At 35.8% G+C, this 23,045-nt stretch overlaps 3 protein-coding genes across 5 annotated transcripts in view; 1 reads left to right on the forward strand and 2 right to left on the reverse strand.

The window, feature by feature from the left end:
- Positions 1-9,104, reverse strand: part of LOC148957955 (uncharacterized) — a 52,430-nt gene extending 43,326 nt beyond the window's left edge. The window contains exon 1 of the mRNA XM_089113914.1: positions 8,974-9,104. The gene's annotated coding sequence lies outside the window, so the exon portion shown is untranslated. The remainder of the gene's footprint in view (positions 1-8,973) is intronic.
- Positions 9,097-13,065, forward strand: LOC148957956 (transcription initiation factor TFIID subunit 10-like). Its single transcript, XM_089113916.1, has 5 exons — positions 9,097-9,223; positions 9,521-9,663; positions 10,519-10,583; positions 11,555-11,666; positions 12,432-13,065. Exons 1-5 carry the CDS (start codon positions 9,124-9,126, stop codon positions 12,519-12,521), a joined length of 510 nt encoding a protein of 169 aa, XP_088970042.1. The 5' UTR covers positions 9,097-9,123; the 3' UTR covers positions 12,522-13,065.
- A 206-nt stretch (positions 13,066-13,271) lies between these two features.
- Positions 13,272-23,045, reverse strand: part of LOC148957957 (intermembrane lipid transfer protein VPS13D-like) — a 54,225-nt gene continuing 44,451 nt past the window's right edge. For 2 of the 3 annotated variants that reach the window (XM_089113912.1, XM_089113911.1), the window contains exons 62-71: positions 21,808-21,957; positions 20,709-20,848; positions 20,308-20,492; positions 19,900-19,973; positions 19,141-19,308; positions 18,598-18,804; positions 17,946-18,196; positions 15,865-16,037; positions 14,816-14,934; positions 13,273-14,312 (exon numbers count right to left, since the gene is read on the reverse strand). In XM_089113912.1, coding sequence (XP_088970038.1) covers positions 14,229-14,312; positions 14,816-14,934; positions 15,865-16,037; positions 17,946-18,196; positions 18,598-18,804; positions 19,141-19,308; positions 19,900-19,973; positions 20,308-20,492; positions 20,709-20,848; positions 21,808-21,957 — 1,551 coding nt within the window. In that variant the 3' untranslated portion in view covers positions 13,273-14,228. Of the gene's footprint in view, positions 14,313-14,815; positions 14,935-15,864; positions 16,038-17,945; positions 18,197-18,597; positions 18,805-19,140; positions 19,309-19,899; positions 19,974-20,307; positions 20,493-20,708; positions 20,849-21,807; positions 21,958-23,045 lie in introns of all 3 variants that reach the window. The other variant, XM_089113913.1, reaches the window with a different exon arrangement.

Genomic DNA, 23,045 nt, shown 5'->3' on the forward strand with positions numbered 1-23,045 from the left:
CAGAGCAGCATTGAATAGATCAAGATGGTGGACGACTGCGTCCGATCCGGTAACGCATTGAGCTAGACTATGCTGCATCATTTTAGAAGGATATATTCAAAAGATGTCAGTAAAAGATCAAAATAGAATTTCTACAATCAAACGTGAGTGGTAAAAGTCAAATATACCAATTAACGTTGCGAAGAGACAATGCGAATCCAGAAGTCGAAGATAAAATCTTGAAAGGTCCAACCGGTTTTTTTGGCGACAGGCCTCTTCTTCAGAACCATAGAATGCAAAGACCTAATCTTTAGGGCTGAGAAAGGGAAAAAACGAATAACAAGGACATTTTAAGTGTGATTATTGTGCAAGTTTCGAATTTTGAAACATACTGTGATCATGATCATGGGTACAATTTTATTCCTTTTTATATGTTGACTGTGATCATATGTTGACTGTGATCATGACTGTGATATGTTGACCGTTTTATATGTGATCATGAACATGGGTACAATGTTGACTTTTTTATCTTGATCATGATTATTACCAGCGTAAGTACACTTACATAGCATCAAGAAAACTATTCTTCAATACCACTCGGCGTTTCAACTAATATATCTTTGATCAGACTAGATTATATTTATATATCTATAGAACTTACCCAATACAAAGGTGCTTGAAGCATTTGAGCAACTTGGAGACTTGGCGTCGATCACATAAATACAGACCTGTAGTAATAACTTTCCCAGATTATGCTGCATGTCTGTTTCATAACTCATGCTATTGTACTGCCATATATAAAAATTGTGTTGCTCAAAACACTGACAATTACCCAACGAACGAATCGCGCTAACCACAAAACAATATTTGTAATCTAAACTGAAGCAACAAACACAACATGAGAAACCTATAAATTAGAGGTAGCTCAGCCAGTATGCAAACAGCAACCTTACTTGCAACATCAAAAACAGAGCTTAAACAATACTGCGACAAAATGGGCGTTAAAATGCTTTCAGCAATCGTACTTTTTGCTCTAGCTACACATATGTCTGCTGCACAGAACAGTGTGTACAATGCTTTCAACAATCAGCTGTCGTTTCGAAGAAGTATTGGCAGGCAATTGATCGATGTAAAGCAAGTGAAGTACTGCAGTTCGTACAGCGATTGTGGTGTCTCAGAATGCTGCACTCCGCTTAATGGTGACTCTGAAACATCAATTGGTGTTTGTCGCAAAATGCCTAAAGTAAACGAAGAATGTGGACTTTCAGTGTCCCAACTTAGTTGTCCTTGTGTACAGGGCACAACATGCTCGATGTCTTCTGGGACTAGACCTTCTCGTCATCATGGTCGTAGGGTCGCATTTACTTGCCAAAAGATCACCTCTGAGCCAAGAGAAATCGACGAATTTTGGTGAAGCATTCAAGAAAAAAAATAATTCCTGGATACCGATGACATTTTACATTGCTTGAGTAGCTGCGAATTACAAACGACACATACACAGACACAGTTTTATATCCACTTCTCGCCTGTTTTTTAAATACAACATTTTAAATTATTTTTATATTTTGTACCATTTTTACATTAGAAAATATTAGATTTTGTACGTTTGTTGTTATGAATGAGAAAATCAAGAAAGAATCCAATTTCTATTTTTCATTCATAATCTGAATATCAGGAGCTGACCCAAAGTTTCTAGCAATTCTTCAGTCATGTATAAAGCACAAAAACCACTTTTCTATGATTCTCATTTCCTATCCTGCAAAATATATAGCTTGATAGGAAACCATGTTAGTTTTAACAAGCTCTGGAAAAGGAAACTTAGCTGTGAGACAGAGTTCGTAAACAAAGCACTATGTTTTGTAAAAGATTGCTCCTTTGCTAAATACAGTCAATTTGACAATATTTCGTGAAAACTTGAACCAAAGCAATGTCAAAAATCGGTCGCCTGTGCGAATGGAGCTATCTTGCCACAGAAAGACGCTAGAAATGCCATTCACTTCAACAAGCAACAAATAAGGAACTACTTAGAAAGATAGCCAGAGTGCAACGACTTGTTGCCATGCTCCAGATCAGGAAAATCAAATATCTGGGAGATAGAAAAAGAAACGAAAGCATGCAATGATCGCTTCTGAATGGTAAGATAAATAGCAGAAGAAGGTAGGAAGACCAAAAGCTTCAGGGTTCATGTATGTCTTTGGATGGATTGCACTGGCTTAAAATTGATCACAACTTCCAGAGCAGCATTGAATAGATCAAGATGGAGGACGACGGCGTCGGATCCGGTAACACATTGAGCTAGACTATGCTGCATCATTTTAGAAGGATATATTCAAAAGATGTCAGTAAAAGATCAAAATAGAATTTCTTCAATCAAACGTGAGTGGTAAAAGTCAAATATACCAATTAACGTTGCGAAGAGACAATGCGAAGCCAGAAGTCGAAGAAAAAATCATGAAAGGTCCAACTGGTTTTTTTGGCGACAGGCCTGTTCTTCAGAACCATAGAATGCAAAGACCTAATCTTTAGGGCTGAGAAAGGGAAAAAACGAATAACAAGGACATTTAAAGTATGATTATTGTGCGATTGTCGATTTTGATAATTACTGTGATAATGATCATGGATAAAACTTTATTCCTTATTAAAGTTATGTTGACTTTTTTATCTTGATCATGATTACTACCAGCGTGAGTACACTTACATAACATCAAGTAAGTTATTCTTCAATACCACTCGGCCTTTCAACTAATATATCTTTTCTCAGACTAGATTATATTTATAGATCTATAGAACTTACCCAATACAAAGATGCTTGAAGCATTTGAGCAACTTGGAGACTTGGCGTCGATCACATAAATACAGGCCTGTAGTAATAACTTGCCCAGATTATGCTGCATGTCTGTTTCATAACTCATGCTATAGTTATACCATATATAAAAATTTTCTTGCTCAAAACACTGACAATTACCCAACGAACGAATCGCGCTTAACCACAAACCAATATTTGTAATCTAAACTTAAGCAACAAACACAACATGCAAAACCTATAAATTAGAGGTAGCTCAGCCAGTATGCAAACAGCAACCTTACTTGCAACATCAAAAACAGAGCTTAAACAATACTGCGACAAAATGGGCGTTAAAATGCTTTCAGCAATCGTACTTTTGGCTCTAGCTACACATATGTCTGCTGCACAGAACAGTGTCTACAATGCTTTCAACAATCAGCTGTCGTTTCGAAGAAGTATTGGCAGGCAATTGATCGATGTAAAGCAAGTGAAGTACTGCAGTTCGTACAGCGATTGTGGTGTCTCAGAATGCTGCACTCCGCTTAATGGTGACTCTGAAACATCAATTGGTGTTTGTCGCAAAATGCCTAAAGTAAACGAAGAATGTGGACTTTCAGTGTCCCAACTTAGTTGTCCTTGTGTACAGGGCACAACATGCTCGATGTCTTCTGGGACTAGATATTCTCGTCATCATGGTCGTAGGGTCGCATTTACTTGCCAAAAGATCACCTCTGAGCCAAGAGAAATCGACGAATTTTGGTGAAGCATTCAAGAAAAAAAATAATTCCTGGATACCGACGACATTTTAAATTGCTTGAGTAGCTGCGAATGACAAACGACACATACATAGACACAGTTTTATATCCACTTCTCACCTTTTTTAAATACAACATTTTAAATGATTTTTACATTTTGTACCATTTTTACATTAGAAAATATTAGATTTTGTACATTTGTTGTTATGAATGAGAAAATCAAGAAAGAATCCAATTTCTATTTTTCATTCATAATCTGAATATCAGGAGCTGACCCAAAGTTTCTAGCAATTCTTCAGTCATGTATAAAGCACAAAAACCACTTTTCTATGATTCTCATTTCCTGTCCTGCAAAATATATAGCTTGATAGGAAACCATGTTAGTTTTAACAAGCTCTGGAAAAGGAAACTTAGCTGTGAGACAGAGTTCGTAAACAAAGCAATATGTTTTGTAAAATATTGCTCCATTGCTAAATACAGCCAATTTTACTATATTTCGTGAAAACTTAAACCAAAGCAATGTCAAAAATGGGTCGTCTGTGCGAATGGAGCTATCTTGCCAAAGAAAGTTGCTAAGAATGCCATTCACTTCAACAAATAACAAATAAGGAACTACTTAAAAAGCTTGCCAGAGTGCAACGACTTGTTTTTATGCTCTAGATCAGGAAAATCAAATATCTGGTAGATAGAAAAAGAAACGGAAGCTTGCAATGATCGCTTTTAAATGGTAGGATAAATGGCAGAAAAAGGTAGGAAGACCGAAAGCCTCATGGTTCATGTATGTCTTTGAATGGATTGCACGGGCCTAAAATTGATCACAACTTCCAGAGCAGCATTGAATAGATCAAGATGGAGGACGACTGCGTCCGATCCGGTAACGCATTGAGCTAGACTATGCTGCATCATTTTAGAAGGATATATTCAAAAGATGTCAGTAAAAGATCAAAATAGAATTTCTTCAATCAAACGTGAGTGGTAAAAGTCAAATATACCAATTAACGTTGAGAAGTGACAATGCGAATCCAGAAGTCGAAGATAAAATCTTGAAAGGTCCAACCGGTTTTTTTGGCGACAGGCCTGTTCTTCAGAACCATAGAATGCAAAGACCTAATCTTTAGGGCTGAGAAAGGGAAAAAACGAATAACAAGGACATTTTAAGTGTGATTATTGTGCAAGTTTCGAATTTTGAAACATACTGTGATCATGATCATGGGTACAATTTTATTCCTTTTTATATGTTGACTGTGATCATATGTTGACTGTGATCATGACTGTGATATGTTGACCGTTTTATATGTGATCATGAACATGGGTACAATGTTGACTTTTTTATCTTGATCATGATTATTACCAGCGTAAGTACACTTACATAGCATCAAGAAAACTATTCTTCAATACCACTCGGCGTTTCAACTAATATATCTTTGATCAGACTAGATTATATTTATATATCTATAGAACTTTCCCAATAAAAAGGTGCTTGAAGCATTTGAGCAACTTGGAGACTTGGGGTCGATCACATAAATCCAGGCCTGTAGTAATAACTTTCCCAGATTATGCTGCATGTCTGTTTCATAACTCATGCTATAGTTTTGCCATAAATAAAAATTTTGTTGCTCAAAACACTGACAATTACCCAACGAACGAATCGCGCTTAACCACAAACCAATATTTGTAATCTAAACTGAAGCAACAAACACAACATGAAAAACCTATAAATTAGAGGTAGCTCAGCCAGTATGCAAACAGCAACCTTACTTGCAACATCAAAAACAGAGCTTAAACAATACTGCGACAAAATGGGCGTTAAAATGCTTTCAGCAATCGTACTTTTTGCTCTAGCTACACAAATGTCTGCTGCACAGAACAGTGTGTACAATGCTTTCAACAATCAGCTGTCGTTTCGAAGAAGTATTGGCAGGCAATTGATCGATGTAAAGCAAGTGAAGTACTGCAGTTCGTACAGCGATTGTGGTGTCTCAGAATGCTGCACTCCGCTCAATGGTGACTCTGAAACATCAATTGGTGTTTGTCGCAAAATGCCTAAAGTAAACGAAGAATGTGGACTTTCAGTGTCCCAACTTAGTTGTCCTTGTGTACAGGGCACAACATGCTCGATGTCTTCTGGGACTAGACCTTCTCGTCATCATGGTCGTAGGGTCGCATTTACTTGCCAAAAGATCACCTCTGAGCCAAGAGAAATCGACGAATTTTGGTGAAGCATTCAAGAAAAAAAATAATTCCTGGATACCGACGACATTTTACATTGCTTGAGTAGCTGCGAATTACAAACGACACATACATAGACACAGTATTTTATCCACTTCTCAACTTTGTTTTAAAATACAACATTTTAAATATCTTTTACATTTTATATTCCGTATCATTTTTACATTAGAAAATGTTTAATTTTGTACTTTAGAGGTTATGAATGAATTAATGAAGAAAAAATTCACGGTTTTTTTCTTTTCGTCAGCTGAATATCGTGGGTTGACTCAAAGTTTGTAACAATTCTTCAATCATATAGCACTGATAGCAGTTTTGTATGCCTCTCATTTTCTATTCTTCAAAATTGTGATTGGTAAAGATGATGATAATCACAAGCATCACTAAGAACATGATTATAATTACATTTGTTTATTGAGTAATCATTAAGGGCAATGATTATCAATTTTGTATATATATTCTTAGTGATTTGCATGCCAGAGTTCGTATGCCAGGTATTTAGGCTTAAAAGAGATTGCTCCATTGCTAAAAATGGAGAAGATTCACTGACAGGGGCTGGCATATAGGTGTTGGCGAGCTTTAAAATATTTGGAAGTAGCATCTGGAAGTAAACAAATCGTGCTGAATGTAAGTGACCAGCTAGATTTTTCAACTTTTGGCTAACCCGCGAAAGGTTCCATCGTTCTGCCTAGAGGCAAGAAGGGCAGTGGTAACCTGGGCCACAGAGCAGGAAGTTTTTGCAGCTATGCCCTCAAGATTAGCTCAAAATACACTTCAGAATATTGCTTGCAGCCATTTTCTTGCAATAGTTTAAAACGTTTTTAGGCATACTTTTGTCATGTTTGATTAATTTCGTTCTTAAAATGGAATATATTACTTTATGAGGCCCCCTTCTATCTGGAACTCTAAGGAATTTTACCTCGTGAAAACGTAAATGCACCCGTGTCGAAATGGTAAAACTTTTTCAACCTTTCCTTGATTGTCAGATTAAACTTCGATGCAAGTGCTCCTGGCTCAACATCTCCGCAAATACCATTGTAGACAGAGACGGGCAGAGGAAAGGGGTCATGACAAGGTAATAGCAAATAATCTTTTTTAATAACAAATGAAAAGAGGGGGGGGGGCGCGTTCTCTGTGCTTTTCCTAAGGCAAAAAATTTTTCTTCAGGTAGCAAAGAGCACGTTGTTAAATTGTGAGGGCACTTTTTTAACATCTGTTAAAAATTGAGAGGCACGTGCCCCGCTTGCTATGTCACTGTAGGACTGTACTTGTTGGAAATAAACCAAGCTAAAAATTGTAGTTCCCAAAGACGGGATCACTTTTGGAGAACTATGGAGGCCATGTCCTCCCCAATTTCTGCCAATATCGTTATTCTAATTCAGAGATTGCACCACAAAATCAAAGACGGCGGGTGGGTGGGGGGAGGGGGTTTACGTTTGTACCGCACGCATTTTAGTATATTTATGAAGACCCAACATGGTTAGGGACGACGCAGATGAAATGAAGTACGCATGAGTCTCAGAGACTCGAAAGTTTTCTCACAGATGAAAATTTTTGGAATTATTCCTTATAGAATGGTTAAAAAATATCTCCGGGGCAAAATTTTAAAAAAAATGTTATACCGCTCAGGATAGACAATTCGATATTTCTCAGAAAAATCACTGATTTAGGAGGGGCGAGTCATATTTGGAAAATCTGAGGAGCGAGTCATGCTAAAACTCTAGTGACAGATGTTGGGGAAAGAAAAAAAGGGTGACCTTTTGGTTCAGGGTGCATATCGATGTCAATAACAAGTAGCTGCATCTTCATTGTCTCGAGAAGGCCATTTTTGCAATGATACAGAAAGTGATTTACTGAATTAAAGCAAATAATAAAAATTTATCTAAATAAATTAGTGAATAATTTTAATAAAATCAATCACTGTATAAACAGCTCGTCTCTTTTTCTTTGATCCTCTGTTTTGAAAAATAATAGAAAAAGCGGTGAACAGTTTTTATCTTGAAAAAAGGGGGTAAGGAAGAGGGCTTTAGAGAAAGCAAGGTGGCTTCGGAATTTCCATTGCTGGCACGACATACAGACCCGAAGTTGAATATTGTGGTTCCCCTGCCCACAATGTTTTAGCCTTTTGTATTAGAAATTGATTTCTAAAAACGAGTCCGAGATTTCCCAATCTGAGTATTTTGAAAATATTCCTCAATGAAGTTTATGGGGATGGTGAGAGGAAAAGTTGGTGGGGCTGTATGGTGGGACTTGTAGGTGGGACCAGATTATTGGACTCGTTGGTGGGACTGGATAATGTGGGACTGGATGGTGGGACTTGTAGGTGTGACAGGTGAATGGGACTGGTAGGTATTACTTTTTGCTGAGACTGAGGGATATGACGAAAGGGTGGGACCAGTGGACGAACCATTCATTTCATTTCATTCATTTTTAAAATGCTCATACCTCCCTCCCCCAATATTTCTGTGTTCTTTAGTAAATTTCGCTTCCATTCGGTAAAAATGATATTTTGGTAGCTAGTAGAAACAAAATAACGCCAAGATTTTACTTAATTGATCTCCTTATCTTCTTTACCTTGAATTAAAAACCTTGAATTGAATTAAAATTTTGAAAAAGGGCATGTCAACCATTTTACAGTAACCTGAAGGGTGTGACACCAAATCCAATTAGTGTCTGACACCCCAGAGTGCATTCCATGTAGTTTACGCCGGAGATCTCCGGCGTGGACTTGGCTTTTTCCTCGGCGTAGCGGCGTGAAATTTGCTATTTGCGAGCCTTGGCGCATTGGCGTACGTGATAAATTTTCGCGATCGGCGTAGCAAAAACGGTACTTGTACAGAATACGTGGACAGCCTGATTATATTGATATGGACAGTAAAAGCAATGCAAACTATAGATTAATCGAAAGCTTGTATGTTTTACACTTGGCGTAGCAACTAGAATAGGTTGAAATTTCTCTGGCGTGGGTCTAACATGGAATGCACCCTGGCTGACACCCCCAAATCATTGCTGCTTAAATCCGTCCCTGATACAGGTTGATAAATTTCAGAATAATTTTCATCTGATTGTCACCAGTGAATTGACTGCCGAAATACTGATGGATATGATTCGTGGGCGGTGGCTTGTGGACTGCTGGGACACCGCCCTATTTTGGTAAATATTTATAAAAATTAGGTTCCCCCCTACCTGTGACAGTGAAACAATTTTTATGATAATGGAAAACGTTACCTTAATCTTGTCATGTCTGCTTCGTTCTTTTGTTTACGAGCTCCTTCTCAACTTTATTTTTGAAGCATGCTTTGAAGTGAGCAGTTTGTTATTGCCGCCATTTCATTTGGCAACAACAACTACAGTTTTGTAGCAGTTCTCAGCGGCAAGATGGCGGAGGATAGTCGAAGCCGCTCAATTGGCCAATATCCACCTCTTCCTTCTGTCCTGACACAAAATTCGTCCGCAACACAAGGAGCTGCATCATCTGGTAACTTCTAAATTTCATTTTTTATCAGGGCGCTCGACAGTAATTTATTTTCACGACGATTTCTTTCACCCATCACAAATGACTTCACTTCACTTTGTAGACTGTAGCTCTTTGTTAATCAGCATTCGAACACTTTTTGAGTAAAAGACCATGTGGATTTTAGCAAAATCAACCGCGTTAGTTCTTAAAATAGTTGTGCACTGAGGTGCTCTTCTGCCTAGGCGAGATACTTATTGTGAACATATTGTTTAATTTTTGTAAACAAAAGAATTAGAAAATGGCTTGTTTTGTGTTTAGCAATGGCATCCTCGGCTGACAGTGGCGATATCAAACCAGTTTTAAGTTACGATGCCGATGGCAAAAGTAGTGAAGAAACTCAAGGCATGGCTGGACACAATTTGACAGAGTTTCTTAGCCAGTTGGAAGATTACACCCCCACAGTATGTCAAAGATTCTTCTGTATTTCCTACCCTATATACTATGAAGACATTGAACAACATCACGAACTCATTATTATGCCAATTATTGGAATCATAGGCACAATAGGTTGTTATGCATCCAACCTTAGCACCACTATTAAGCATCCAGTATGCAGAATATGACAATGGGACACCCATGATTAGTAGTGCTAGGGTTACACCTGATAATCTAATAGATACATTGGATTTTAGTCTGGGAAACTTGATAATGCTGGTGCATTTGACATTTTCTTATGATTTTTGCACACCTGTGCTCGATGTGGGGGCTGTTGTTGCAGCCAAGATCTTTTCAAGATTTTGTTCAAGAAAGTTTGTAATTATTTGGCCAAAAAAATCACCTAGAACAACAAGGGACAGAGAACCTACAAAGTATGTTTGCTTAAACATGTTTTCCCCTATGCCAATGACTTGGCCAAGTTAATTACTAGTGACTACCTAAGGTTGAAGCACATAACCTCCCTTATTGACTGAATTGTGTCTTGAGACATGGACCATGGTCTTGACATGGTCAGACATGGTTACATGGAAAATGATAGAAAGTACAGAAAATTGTTCTTTTTTCTTATATTTTTTTATTTAGGATAAATTTTTAGACAGTTGAGAATTCATATTTCCCAAGAACAAACAAATTAAAATAATTGCAGGCAAAATTTTATTTCATTGCTCAACCATGGTCACTAACCATGGTCAGGACTTGTCACCCATCATGGCACAACCTTGGTATGACCATTGCAAACTATGGTTGGGTCATGAACCATGGTTGAGTTTTCGCAGGGGTTAGCAATAAGATTGGTTTCTTTTTTCAATGCCCAACAGATTCCAGATGCAGTGACGGTGCATTATCTACAGAGATCAGGATTCGAGGCCACTGACCCAAGGATGTAAGTTCCTTTTAAAAATAACTTTTCTTCAATTTTTTAATAGCACTTTGTACACAGGCCTTGCCTAAAAGGCACTTGATCAAGTGGAGCACCTAAAATGCATCTTAAAATTCTAGTGGAGAGTGTTTTTTTGAGCACCTGAAAATGTAAAAATATTGCTATCAGGCAAATTATGTTTGACATAATGTTGATCAAACTAATTTTCTTCTCAAATTTACAATATTATGATTAATAAGATTTTTAAAAGAGTTAATACCACTAATCTTTTGAAGACATTTTATATAGTTTTTGTGTCTGGTTGCTGTAAAAGCTACATCTACCAGAATCGGTTTTCAAATGAAAATGTTATTTTGCATGCACTACATATAACTTACTGTCTACATCACAAGAAATTTATTTTCTCAACGTATGGTAAATCAATGGAATGACCTACCTAACAATGCTAAGAATTTGATATCTGTGATTTCTTTCAAGAATGCATATGACAAACACTTGAACTTACCATATTTCAACACATCCTTCTCAAAAACATTTTGCACAACATATATAAAATTATATTTTTGCTAATAATTGCTCTATATATTATATTTAGACAGGAGAGTAACGCCTTTGAGAGTGGAATCATTTGAAAATGCAATTATATTTGAAAACATATAATTTCCATGTAAAACGAAAATGTTTGATTTTTTTTCGCTGAGATAAAAACACTTTTGGAAATGTGTTGACATGGGCTATCACCTGTTCATACGATACAGACTACAAAGAAATAAGACATACTAGTTTTGACCTTTGTGATGTGAATAGTTTGTTCTTTATTTTTCCAAAGGTGGAATTTTTAATTCTCTGTTAAGTTTCTCACAGCTTTCACAATCATATTAGCATAGAAATTATAAATTTGTGACATAAGATTTATAAGATGAAAATTTTTTTCTTTGTCATCACCCAGAGTGTGCTTTTTCTTACTTGTTTAGCGTTCGATTAGCATCTTTAGCAGCCCAGAAGTTTGTATCAGACATTGCACATGATGCTTTACAGCACTGCAAAATGCGTGGGTCTGGACAAAACTCAAGAAAATCAGGAAAGGTATTCACTTGCCATCTCTGCTTAAAATACTTTGCTGATAATACAGTTTAGGTAAATTTTTTTCAGTAAAAAAACAAAAAAATTAGCTAAGTAGATCCATTCTCCATGCAGGCAAAAGTGAGTATAAAATACTTTGTAATATATGAGTGATAAAGAATCAAAGGGGTATCCAATAAGTTTAGAAACTGTGAAAACTTCCCTACAGTTAATTGGTGAATCAATATTGGTCATGATTCAAAATCCCAGGCAATATCGTCACAATAAAATTCCACAAACAATAATGTAATGATTTAAATATCTGTAGCAATACCATAAATGCTCGAGTTAGCCCCCTGGGGGTTTATTTATTTTTGATATTTTTGGATGGGGGCTTAATCAAGGGGGGCTTAAACAAGAGGGGCTTATATGAGGGAGGGGGGCTTATAAAATTATTGTAGACAATAAGAAGACATTACTAAAAGACCTTGCTTATTTAAGTAGGAATTTCTTTATAAGCATTTAATTAATCACTACCAAAAGTATGAATTTGTCATGGCAATTCAATAAAACGCCATAGGCAACCTCAGATGGCAAAAACCTTCAAATTGAGGGGTCCAATTCGAGAATATACGGTAGCAGTGGGGGCTTATTTGAGGGGGGCTTATTGGCAATTTGTAGTTCTAGGGTGAGGGCTTATTCGAGGGGGGGGTTTCAAGGGGGGCCAATTTGAGGATTTACGGTAGTCCAATAAACATTGCCACTAGCTCCAATGAATTCTTTTTTCAGGACAAAAGGTACACACTAACAATGGAAGATCTGATACCTGCACTTGCTGAGTATGGAATAAATGTAAAGAAGCCACCATACTTTTACTGATATTAAAGGATTTGTGTCACAAAGGAACATTGTTTTTCCAATGAGCTGTCAAATTCCTTTGACAGGTGTAACTGGCCTACATTAATCCCTTTGACAAATGCAAATATTGTTGTGTTGTGTTTTGGATATGGGGAAGTGTCTTTATATAAATTAACATTTTATCAAGAACCTGCATTCTAGTGGATGAGTGTCCAACTTAATAAAGTACATTTGGAATAAATTGTGTTATGAATTGTCTTTATTAGAAAGTTGGATCATTATGTAAGTGCAGACATTAATCTGTAGATTTAGTTCAAACATATTTAATTTGTTTAATCTATATGCTGAAAAATGCTTACTTAAGGTAAAGAGGTATAACAAAAACTCCCATAAACACTTATGAATTGTTTTGTCCTGCCAGCTTTACAAAACGTTTTGGCTATTTTCCAATATATACTAGGTTCCATTACTTTATATTCTGTATCAGTTATAGCAAGTATACTAAATGCTACTATGTACATGATAGATTGAGTATTAATGAAAAGTATACAAGATGCTTGGAAAATCTTTTAATTTCATTTTTTGTTTACTTTGAGACATTTTTTAAATTGACACAACTCCATTAAGAAAAATATCGTTATTTTTTTAAATTTAAACAATAAATATAGATTCAAAAGGTAACTTTTTTGAGTCCCAGTTACAATATGGAAATGAAAGAGATGAATTACAGTTGAAAAATTAAATAAACACATGACAAATGCGAAAAATGACCCATGATTGCATGGTCATTGAGAATAGTAACATACTATTTAAAAGTTTAAAAGTAAATATTTATTCAAATAATGCATTTTTATTCCTCTTTTAATTGAAAAGTTTAAGGCCAAGTCGTAAAACAAAGAAAGCCATAAATTTTCTCCAATTTAAATATCTTATCAGAATGTTAGGAGTGTAAAAATTTGTGTTAAGTTACTGTCTTATAACACGAGGTTTGCAAAACATTAATTAATACCAATCCTCAGTTCTCTAAGATGACAATGTTATGCAACTCAGAAAGTCTGTATAATGCATCTTAGGAAATTGTATTTATTTAAATTTTGATTTGATGAAATAGATAGTTACAAGGTGCAATCAAAGCACAAATCAATGGAACAGGAACTTAAAAATTGAGTTGTCAACAGTTATTTCAAGTTTATACTTGCATTTTATTAAACAAGTTGTGTTTAAAAATAACCTCTCAAATTCAGCACTGCTATAAACTTCTTGAATTTTCATAAAATTTTATACTGAAGCACTCTCAAGTTTTAAAGAAAAGCTGAACAAATCTCATATTACATTTATCCTACTAAGCACAAAATTTTATAAAATTTTAAAATATCCTAAAGGCATATAAATATTGCAATTGCCATGAATGTACACCAATTATTTCACTTAATATAGATATACACAGATGTAATAGAAGGGGTAATAAGGATTATATAATGCATTATAACTGGGGACAGCATCGTATAAGGTATGGAAATACCATGTTGACAGTTCCATGACAAAAACCTCAAAGCATGCGCATGCTTTTTTTAATATTTGCTATTGCTCAATGTTATTCAAAACAAGAGTTTTAGGCCAAGCTATTTTATTCACTTTTAAAAAGCATTTGAACTTTGCTAAAAAATAAGCTTTCAGAATGCAACAACAAATACTTGCTGTGTCAAAAATTTAAGATTAGATTAAATTCTATGTTCGCTCATTTTTTTCATTTAAAACAGTCAGCTGTTTCTCTGCATATAAACTCTTCATGTAATTGATTTTATCAGTAACCTAGAAGCAAAAAACAAGAAGTGTCACTCCTTGCTAGTATTAAAATTTGAAGCATTTTTTGTCATGCCATGAACATTAATAACAAATGTTGCCAAAAGATAAAATTCTTCACTTCAAAGAAACAATTACTTTTTTGTGAATAATTAACAAAAGAAGGGGGATTTTGAAACCTATTTGAAGATTTCATTTTTGGTGGTCAAATAAAAAGTTTCTGACAAAATAATACTTTAGTCTGTAAATTTGAGGTATCCACATACGCTTATGGTCATGTGATGTATGCCCTCAGCACATTTGTTGTTTTCTGATTAATAGGGTCTCCCCTGAACCATTCTGTTTCTAGTGATATTGTCTGATAATTTCAACAGTGGGTTTCCTCATTCCCTTGACAAATTTTCTACAGAGTAACGCTTGGCTGTTTCTATCTTGAATATTTTTAAAGCAATAGCCAAGGTGTGGAAATATTCGCACAGTCATGAATTGAGAAGCTAACAAAGAGTAATTACCTTCTCTGCAATATGCTTTGAATCACAGCGTACCCTTGGTCTTTTATCAGGATTGCGGCTTGGTAAAAATTCCCCATTACTTTCTCTACGCATTATCAACTCAACAAACATTTCAGGACCTGCAACAAAAATTGACTAAAATCATCATATCTGATTAGATTAGAAATAATAGGTCTGATAAGAAGTTTTAAGGGCCCTTCACATGAGAGAAGTCAGCTTGCTGTGAGTTTCACTCTCTGGGTTGAGATTTGATTTGTGTTGAAAATTTGGTTTTCATTCATATCAAATTCCAAATGAAGAGTAAGATTCTGCTTTGTCAATTATCAGTTCAAAAATTTTTATACCTCTTAATTTATTCAGTATGAATACCTCAACTTTTCCGGGGTTGAGAAAATTTGCCATTTGGAGAATTTTCCCAGGAAAAAAATTACAACCCAGGTTCAGAGTGTGAGGTGAATTTGCCTACTGAGTGGGTAATAGACAGGGGATTCAACTTTCCAAATAAAGGCAAAGTGGGTGACAGCTAGCAGTCCCATTAAGTTAGAAACATGAGGACTTTCTCTTAAAAAGTTAATAATTGGTTTAAGAGGGGGTATCTTTATTTTGGCCTCAAGATCAAGGTTTGCCCATTGCAATAAAAACAAATTATTTCCTAGCGATTGGCATGAAATTCAACCAAGTGCGAAACTTAAAACAGAGCCTCTTTTTTCATATGTGAAGGGCCTACTACATTTAAATAACATGCCTAAACACCTGTCAAGTAGAATCTCTAGCCCTAGCACCAATTACAAATTGAGAAAGGAGTTCATTGTAATGGCAGAAAATATCAGCATTGTACTGGAGCAACTTATTGCATGCTGTCCGGCTGAACAATGAGAATGTTTTAAAGACACAACAACTTAGATTAAAATAACAGCAAACAAATTTCTATCTTTGTCAAGTACAAGTATTGTATAAAACGTATCAAAAGTTAGCCTAAGCAAGAAAAAATATTGACAGAAATTTATTCTGCTTGTATTAGGATAACCTCTCGTTAAAGACGTGCTTACTTCCTTTCTCTATCTTGGGCTGCGCAGTGAACAATTCAGAGAATTCTAAATGTAAGACAACAGAATCTGGGGATGGTGGACCCTTGGCCTTGACAAAGTAAACTCCATCTGTAGTTATTATGGACCTCATCCTGTCATCCTTATCACTGCGAACCAATTCTGATGCAACAAACCTGGAAAGTAAAATAGAAATCGATTGAAGCTGGACAAAAGTGATGACACTATAACTTTAAAATAGCAGAAAAGAAAAGAGAAATTGTTAAGCCTGGATCGGCCAATGAAGCAAGGAAAATCGATAGTTTGAGCCACACTGCCTCTTCCCCTGCCCTAGGGTTCTGCATGGGGTGAAAAATCTTGATAAAATCTGAAGAAAACAAAAGGGACTGGCACTAGAAGCCAAAAAGCAGTCAATTTAAAAAATCTGTCAATCCCAGGCCCATTTGCCAACAGAACAATTCACAGGTCATCTTCTGCTCATTTAAAACTTTGCAGCAGGGGAACCGGGCGTTGAATTCTGTATTTTCGTCTGTAAGCAGTTGAAGTCTCGAATTGAGCCTTAGAATATCGGTAGAAAAGATCTCGAGGAAAGAAATAACGATGTTGTAGTTTAATCGGCTTTTCAACTGGTTGTTGGTGACACAGAGCTTTCTGTCATCAAATACCTAAGTACAGGTGGAAGAACTGGGGTTTGCAGAAGTGGGTTCTCTTTTGAGAAGCTTTCCGAAGGGGTTTATACGAAGTGAACAAAATTTTTGGCCTTCAATGGCGTCAAGATGAGAAATCAAAACCATATAAATGTAACAAATATGTTACTACAATGATGATCATTACAGTTGGTAATATTCTTCAACAATATCAACTTGAAAAGATGAAAATGCCATAAATTTTTCTTCTGATTTTTCCCCTGCCTTCTCTTTTTCTTTACTTATAAATTTAAAGATTCGCTGTCTTTACATATGTTTCTTTAAAATGGTCTTTGAGAAACAACTAACTCTACAATGTATTAAAAAGTAACAAGGTTCGTCAGTCTCTATTGTTGATTTAAAATTTTCTCCTTAGGGCACTGGGCTGGAAATCTATCACGGTTAATCTCAGTGTCCTAGGAATGCGTTTATTTTTGCTTTACGGATTTAATGTAACTGTTGTTATAGTTACAATAAAACCTTTTTTATTAATCTATAATATCTCATGAAGTGTGAAACTTCAATTCTAAGATTTAGGACTTTTTGTAAAAATTTTAACTTCGACTTTTAAGATTTCATTTTCATAATGTATTTAATTTTTATTTCGGTAATCCATGTATATTTTAGACAGGTCCTTTATTGATAACAGCACGTTGTTGCTGACCAAAGTTAACCTGTATAAATATGATATTATTATTATTATTATTATTATTATTATTATTATTATTACAAGAAAACACAGCAAGTATGCTCCTCTCCTATCTGACTTACAGCGAAAGTTCAAATGTGTCTCTTTTGTGAATCTTTCTATGAGCTCTCTTGGCATCTTTGGCAATTCCTGCATCTCTTTCTTCAAAATGTGTGACTCTCTCTCCATCGATCAACAACAAAAACGGTATCTCATCTCTAAACTTTCCAACATTGCCATTCGTACTACGTACTACATATTTTGTTGCAAAAATAAACCATGGACAAATCCGGAATTACATCCGTTTTAATTTTGGTTGTTTTATTTTTCTCAGTTTTTCCTTTTACCTTACGATTGTTATAGTTTTTTCTTGTAAAACCAGGCTAGCCAATTGCAAATTACCTTGTAATAGTGAGATTTGTAATTGTAGTTTAAGTTGAATTGAAAATGAAATGTTTCCATTATTATTATTATTATTGAATGAAACAAACTAAAAATTTACAGTTATTTTACAACAAAATGAAGTTGCAAAAAGACTTAATAAAGACTTTAAAATGTAAACGGGATCGTCGATACAGAATCATTCAGAAAAGTGATTATAAGATATTGTGATTAAGAATCTGAAAAATTCCATTGATAAGCCAATATCTATTAAAAAAATCGAAGTTAGGTGCAGGAATTTTTTTAAGAAATACATGTAAACATCAAACCTTTCAGTAATATCACATTCATTTAGCTTCAGAAGAACATCCTGTCCTTCTGCCATGCTTTTAGAAAACCCAGGCAGAACCCCTCCGGCATCAAAGCAATTGCGTTTTAGTCGCACTGGTTTTGGTGCATACTGTCTCCCCCTGGCTGAACCTCGTACTGCAGCAGCTGCACCTGAAGCGAGGTCAAGAACACCAGCAGCCGGTTTGGCTACCGTGCCAACGAGTCCTTTGCCGATGCCCGTGAAGAAACCCTAGAACGGAGTCAAACTGCTTTAAAATGAGTCAGTGATTAAATAAAAACGAATGGAGCAAAATGCAAACGACATTTTCTTTAGTTTATACTTTCTAGATACGTATCTTGCAGAAAATACAATTTAAAAAGTCATGAAGTAAGCATCATTCGCGCAATAAACCGCTAAAATATGATTGTCTTTCGCGCAATTTATGTTTACAATCAGAAAAAGAGTGAAACTGGCGAGTCTGGATAGAGCAATGCTATTAAATGCGTGTCATGCATACCATGGAGCTTTTGGAATATATTAACGAATTACAGGTCACCTAGGGCCAGGGAACGCTCTCCTGCTACTATGACATCAAACAAAAATGTTGTATATCCACAGTCACTATGTCCGCAAAAAGAAGGAATGTTTACCTGAACTCCCTTTCTGCTTGCACCTTCAATAGGCTGAGTGACCATACTTGTCAGTCCACCAATAACACCCATCCCGAGACCTTTGATACCAGCTAATAGATGGTCACTGCTACTACTCCCGCGTTCCGCACGCATTACCCCTCGGGATTCTTGAAGTCGACTGTCCATCGAAGCGGACCACAAGCCATCAGCGATCGAGCCGGTCATCTGAAAAAAATATCACTTTTTAACAAAAGAAGTACACAATTCATAGAATTAAACGATTCGGCAGCTAAGGACATCAGGTTAAATACGTTTCATAAGAAACAGGTAACCAATTAGACGCAATGAAGATGTGGGCTACATTGATGAACTAAAGAAATGTTTGTGAATGGCAGTGAGATATCAACTGAAACTTTAGCAACATAGCCAAGGCTCTCTAATAAACAGAGGTCATGACTTCTTAACAATGGGGATACCGTTTCGAGAAAAGGGTATTTAATCTCCCGTGGAAATCAGTTTTACTAAAGCAAGGCCCAAAAGATTCAAATTACAGGCAAATACCTTAGCAGCTGTATCTGATAGACCATGAGCCACGTTAACCAACAGGCCACCCAAGTTGCCTCGCTTGACAAGGCCTTCCATGCCAGTTGAAACATCATGAATTAGGCCCATTGGATTTCCGAGTATATCCAACGAGCCAAGGACACTCGCAGCTTGACCACGTACAACCTGCCAGAAGATAAATTCAAAAATTCAAAATATTGAAAATATCAATTATTGCAATTCTTAAATTAAAAACTGTTTTTTTATTATACAGCCCTGGCCTAGGGCATGCATGCAGACTTTTGAAATTGTCTGCAACAGCTTAAGGAATTCATTATCCTAAGCGTTTGAAAACTATTTTCTTTCTTTCTAGAGTCTATAAGAAATACAAGCAACAAAACATAGGAAATAGAGTTTTAGTTCCTCTTGGTAGCCTGACGTAGGAATGGTAAGGTCATGTATACTATTTTTCTTCAAAAATAAGCCGCAGTTTTTTTTTCAAATGAAATTTCGCGGCCAACCTTGTATTGGGTTAAATGCGAGGCTTTTTTAATCTGAAAAGAGATTCAAAACACGATATAAAGAATAAAGGCTAGGTTTTCAAAATGTTCGTAAAATATTCCCTAAATCCTAAATTGGGGGTCGTTTGATAATCCTTAATAATGGGCCTTTAAAATGCCACCTTTGGGAATTATGGATACCATGATGGTTCAATGGCGTCTCGACCTTTTTTCGAAGGTTGAGCTATTTTTCGAGGGAACACAATAACATACTCACATCACTGTAATGCCTTTTGACTTGGTACATGATGACAGAAGTTGTCTCAAACAAATGCTCTTTCTTGAAAAATGCTAAAAATATTTGAAAAAGAAACCACATCAGGCTGTATACTGCAATAATTCTGCTTCTGGTTTTCAAATGGTAACACAGTATCTATCTACCTAAATTTTCAAATTTACAAATATGGGATGAATATAAGACAAATTAATGGTAACCATATTTTAATTAAGGTGAAAGAAAATGGCGGATTGGTTATGCTGCTTGACAATGAATTTAAACTTAAGTAAATCTATTCAAGCCCGCCTAAAAAATCAGTACAATGAAAAATGAACATTATATTAATGGATAAAACAAGATCATAACAGTAAACTACTCTAAGAAAATATTAAATGTTTAATAACTTACTTAGTTCGATATTTGCGTCTTCAAGACTGACAATAGGAAAACCAAGACTCCGCTTTATTTTATGAAGATCAGGAGTTAGCCTGCCAACTGTTAACAAACTTATTTTCGCTTCCGTACTTCCAAGAAATAATCTTTCTAGGTATATTTTCTTTCCTGTTGTATTCCGATTTTGTGTTTCAAGTATTCTGTAAAAGGCAGTATAAAAATACAGAGAAATACGACGCAAGGTCGCTGCTCTACTTACAAAGCACCTAGATCAGAAAGAATAATTGAGAATGTTCCAAATGTTTGGACGATGTAACTTTAATAATTTGAAATATGTTAAACAGCATCATATGCTGACAAGCTAGCTCATAAATTGATATTTCTGGAATAAATACAGACATAAGTAGACTGCTTACCTCTGGCTAGAATGAATGTCAAAATCTTCTGACTTTAAATCGTTTTCTGAACCATCGCCAGTCCCGAAGAACTGGAGCAACTTGAGAAGGGTTCGGTCCTCTAGCAATATTGTCATTTTTCGAAGAGAGAAGTCAAATTTCTGCAAAAACCAGATTAATATATATGAGGGTGATAGTTGACTTTAAAAAGGCAACGGATAGACAATACATAATTGAAACATTGCATGTATCAGCAAAAGCGATTTGCTTCGGTATAATAAATTACAGAAAAACATCATGACACTGAAAATGCATGGAGCATTATCACAAACAAGTGAAGTAATATACACAAACATAAATTCACAAAAACAAATGAAAAAGATTTTTAACATTTTGCAAATGAAAATCTATTTATTGATTAGAAATGGAAAGCAAGAAAATAAGAATCAGAAATAAAGAAGGCAATTATCAAAATATCAATATATTGAAAATGAAATTAAACAGATGCTGAACAGGTATTATAAATAGAAATGACAATTTCATTCTTGGGCCAGGCAGCATAACTGAACTTTTTCTATAATCCAAAAAGCTAGAACAGCTTGGCATGTAAAATCGAAAGCAAGGCTATGGAAAAGTAGTCGATTCACTTATAACCTATAGTACATAAGTGCAATGTTTGACGAGGATAAATTATATTTGCGTAAACCTGTGAATTACGCTCCAAACAGATCGAAAGCTATCAGATCGAAATCTAATAGAAAAGCACATTCAACATCAGGGGATTTTGAACGCAGTCTAGATCTAAGCTTAGATAAACGAAAAGTACTGGCTTAATAATTCACTGATGACTCTGGTTTTGTTTCAGAGAGCCAAGATTCGGGCAATCGGGATTCGGGCAGTGGCGACTGTGAAATCAAGATTCTGACAATCGAATTTCGGATAATCTAGATTCGGGTAATCAGGATTTGAGTACATGAGATTCGGATAATCGAGATTCGAATAATCGAGGTACAGAATTACTAATCCATAAAATAAAATGAAAACAGAATTACTGCAACTCAAAAAAATGACTTCTCAACAAGCAACAGGATAGCGCTATAAAAACAAATATGAACATTACCCTATAGATATCGACATTTGCAAACGAACTTTCTTCTAGACATACTGAGAATTCGATGGCTGGACTTTCTTTTACAACCTCTCCCTTCATTGATAGTGGTGTTGGAAACAGCAGAACTGGGTACGAGCTACCAAACAGCTGATTGTCAATCTGAAGGAATATTAATCGATAGTTTTAGAACAATCAAAAACGAAGTTTCCTCCGATAGGCATACAAGTTGACAGATTAATCTTAAACGCAATCGCGAGATGCTGAAGTAGCTTACAAATTCTGTCATTCAGCTATTGGCCAATCAATGAGCGTCTGAGTGGTGTCATACTTATTGATGGGCAAATTTTTTACCAACAGATAGCTTTAAGGTTACGGTAAACGTTTTGAACACGAAAATTGGTTTTTCCTTCCAAAAGGCCAAACGGCTCAAGGAATCTGGATAAACTATATACATTCGATGCACAAGATTATGGCGTATCTAGCCAGATAAAAACTATTGGCAAATAATGTTAAATGTTATTTTCCATGCGAATTTACTGGTCAAAAAGTGTACCACCTTCAAAAGCTATTATGTACCCTTGCGTTTGAAGTAACAAAATCTGACTTAGACCAGCAGGAAGTGCAGGTCCTAAGCTACCAAAGTATGTCTCAGATTGTTTAAATTCCTCCTCTTCTTGAAACTATACCCTGTCAAAAATTGGCAAATAATTTTTCCACCCTCCCGCAGCTGTATTTGGGTATAAAGGCGGACCAGAGAAAATAAAAAAATTTTGAGACACTTTGTTTGCCCAACGTCTGCCCTGGCCGTGTGCAAATTTTCGAGCCATTCGATTGGTTCCTTGGGTACATAATAGCTTTTTCGTACCTGCATGTAGAGGAATTTCGAGTCCGGAGAAAACGGGATTTCATTGATCGCACTTGCAAGATACACTCGTAAACCACAGTGTAATCCCGGTCAAGTCACTTGAAGATTTAAGATCAATAAGCCTGTTTAATTGTACGTTCCGTACATTGGATATATGGATGTGCCATGCGATATTGTAAATGAGACATGCGACTACAACCGCAAAGCAACGATAATCGGCTTAACAGGTCAAGAGATTTTCAGGCCTCAACTAAAAGTTTTGATAAAGAAATTATGGAAACCTTCGTTTACATGGGATTTTTTCCACTTTCAAAATTTCTGTTTGTTTCAAATTTGGTATCATTGTGTGCCTTGAAAGTTCGGCTACTTGAATGTGAAAAAA

The sequence above is a fragment of the Rhopilema esculentum genome, chromosome 19 (genome assembly GCF_057945365.1).
Source record: "Rhopilema esculentum isolate cy_ngs chromosome 19, ASM5794536v1, whole genome shotgun sequence".
Taxonomy (NCBI): Eukaryota; Metazoa; Cnidaria; class Scyphozoa; order Rhizostomeae; family Rhizostomatidae; genus Rhopilema; species Rhopilema esculentum.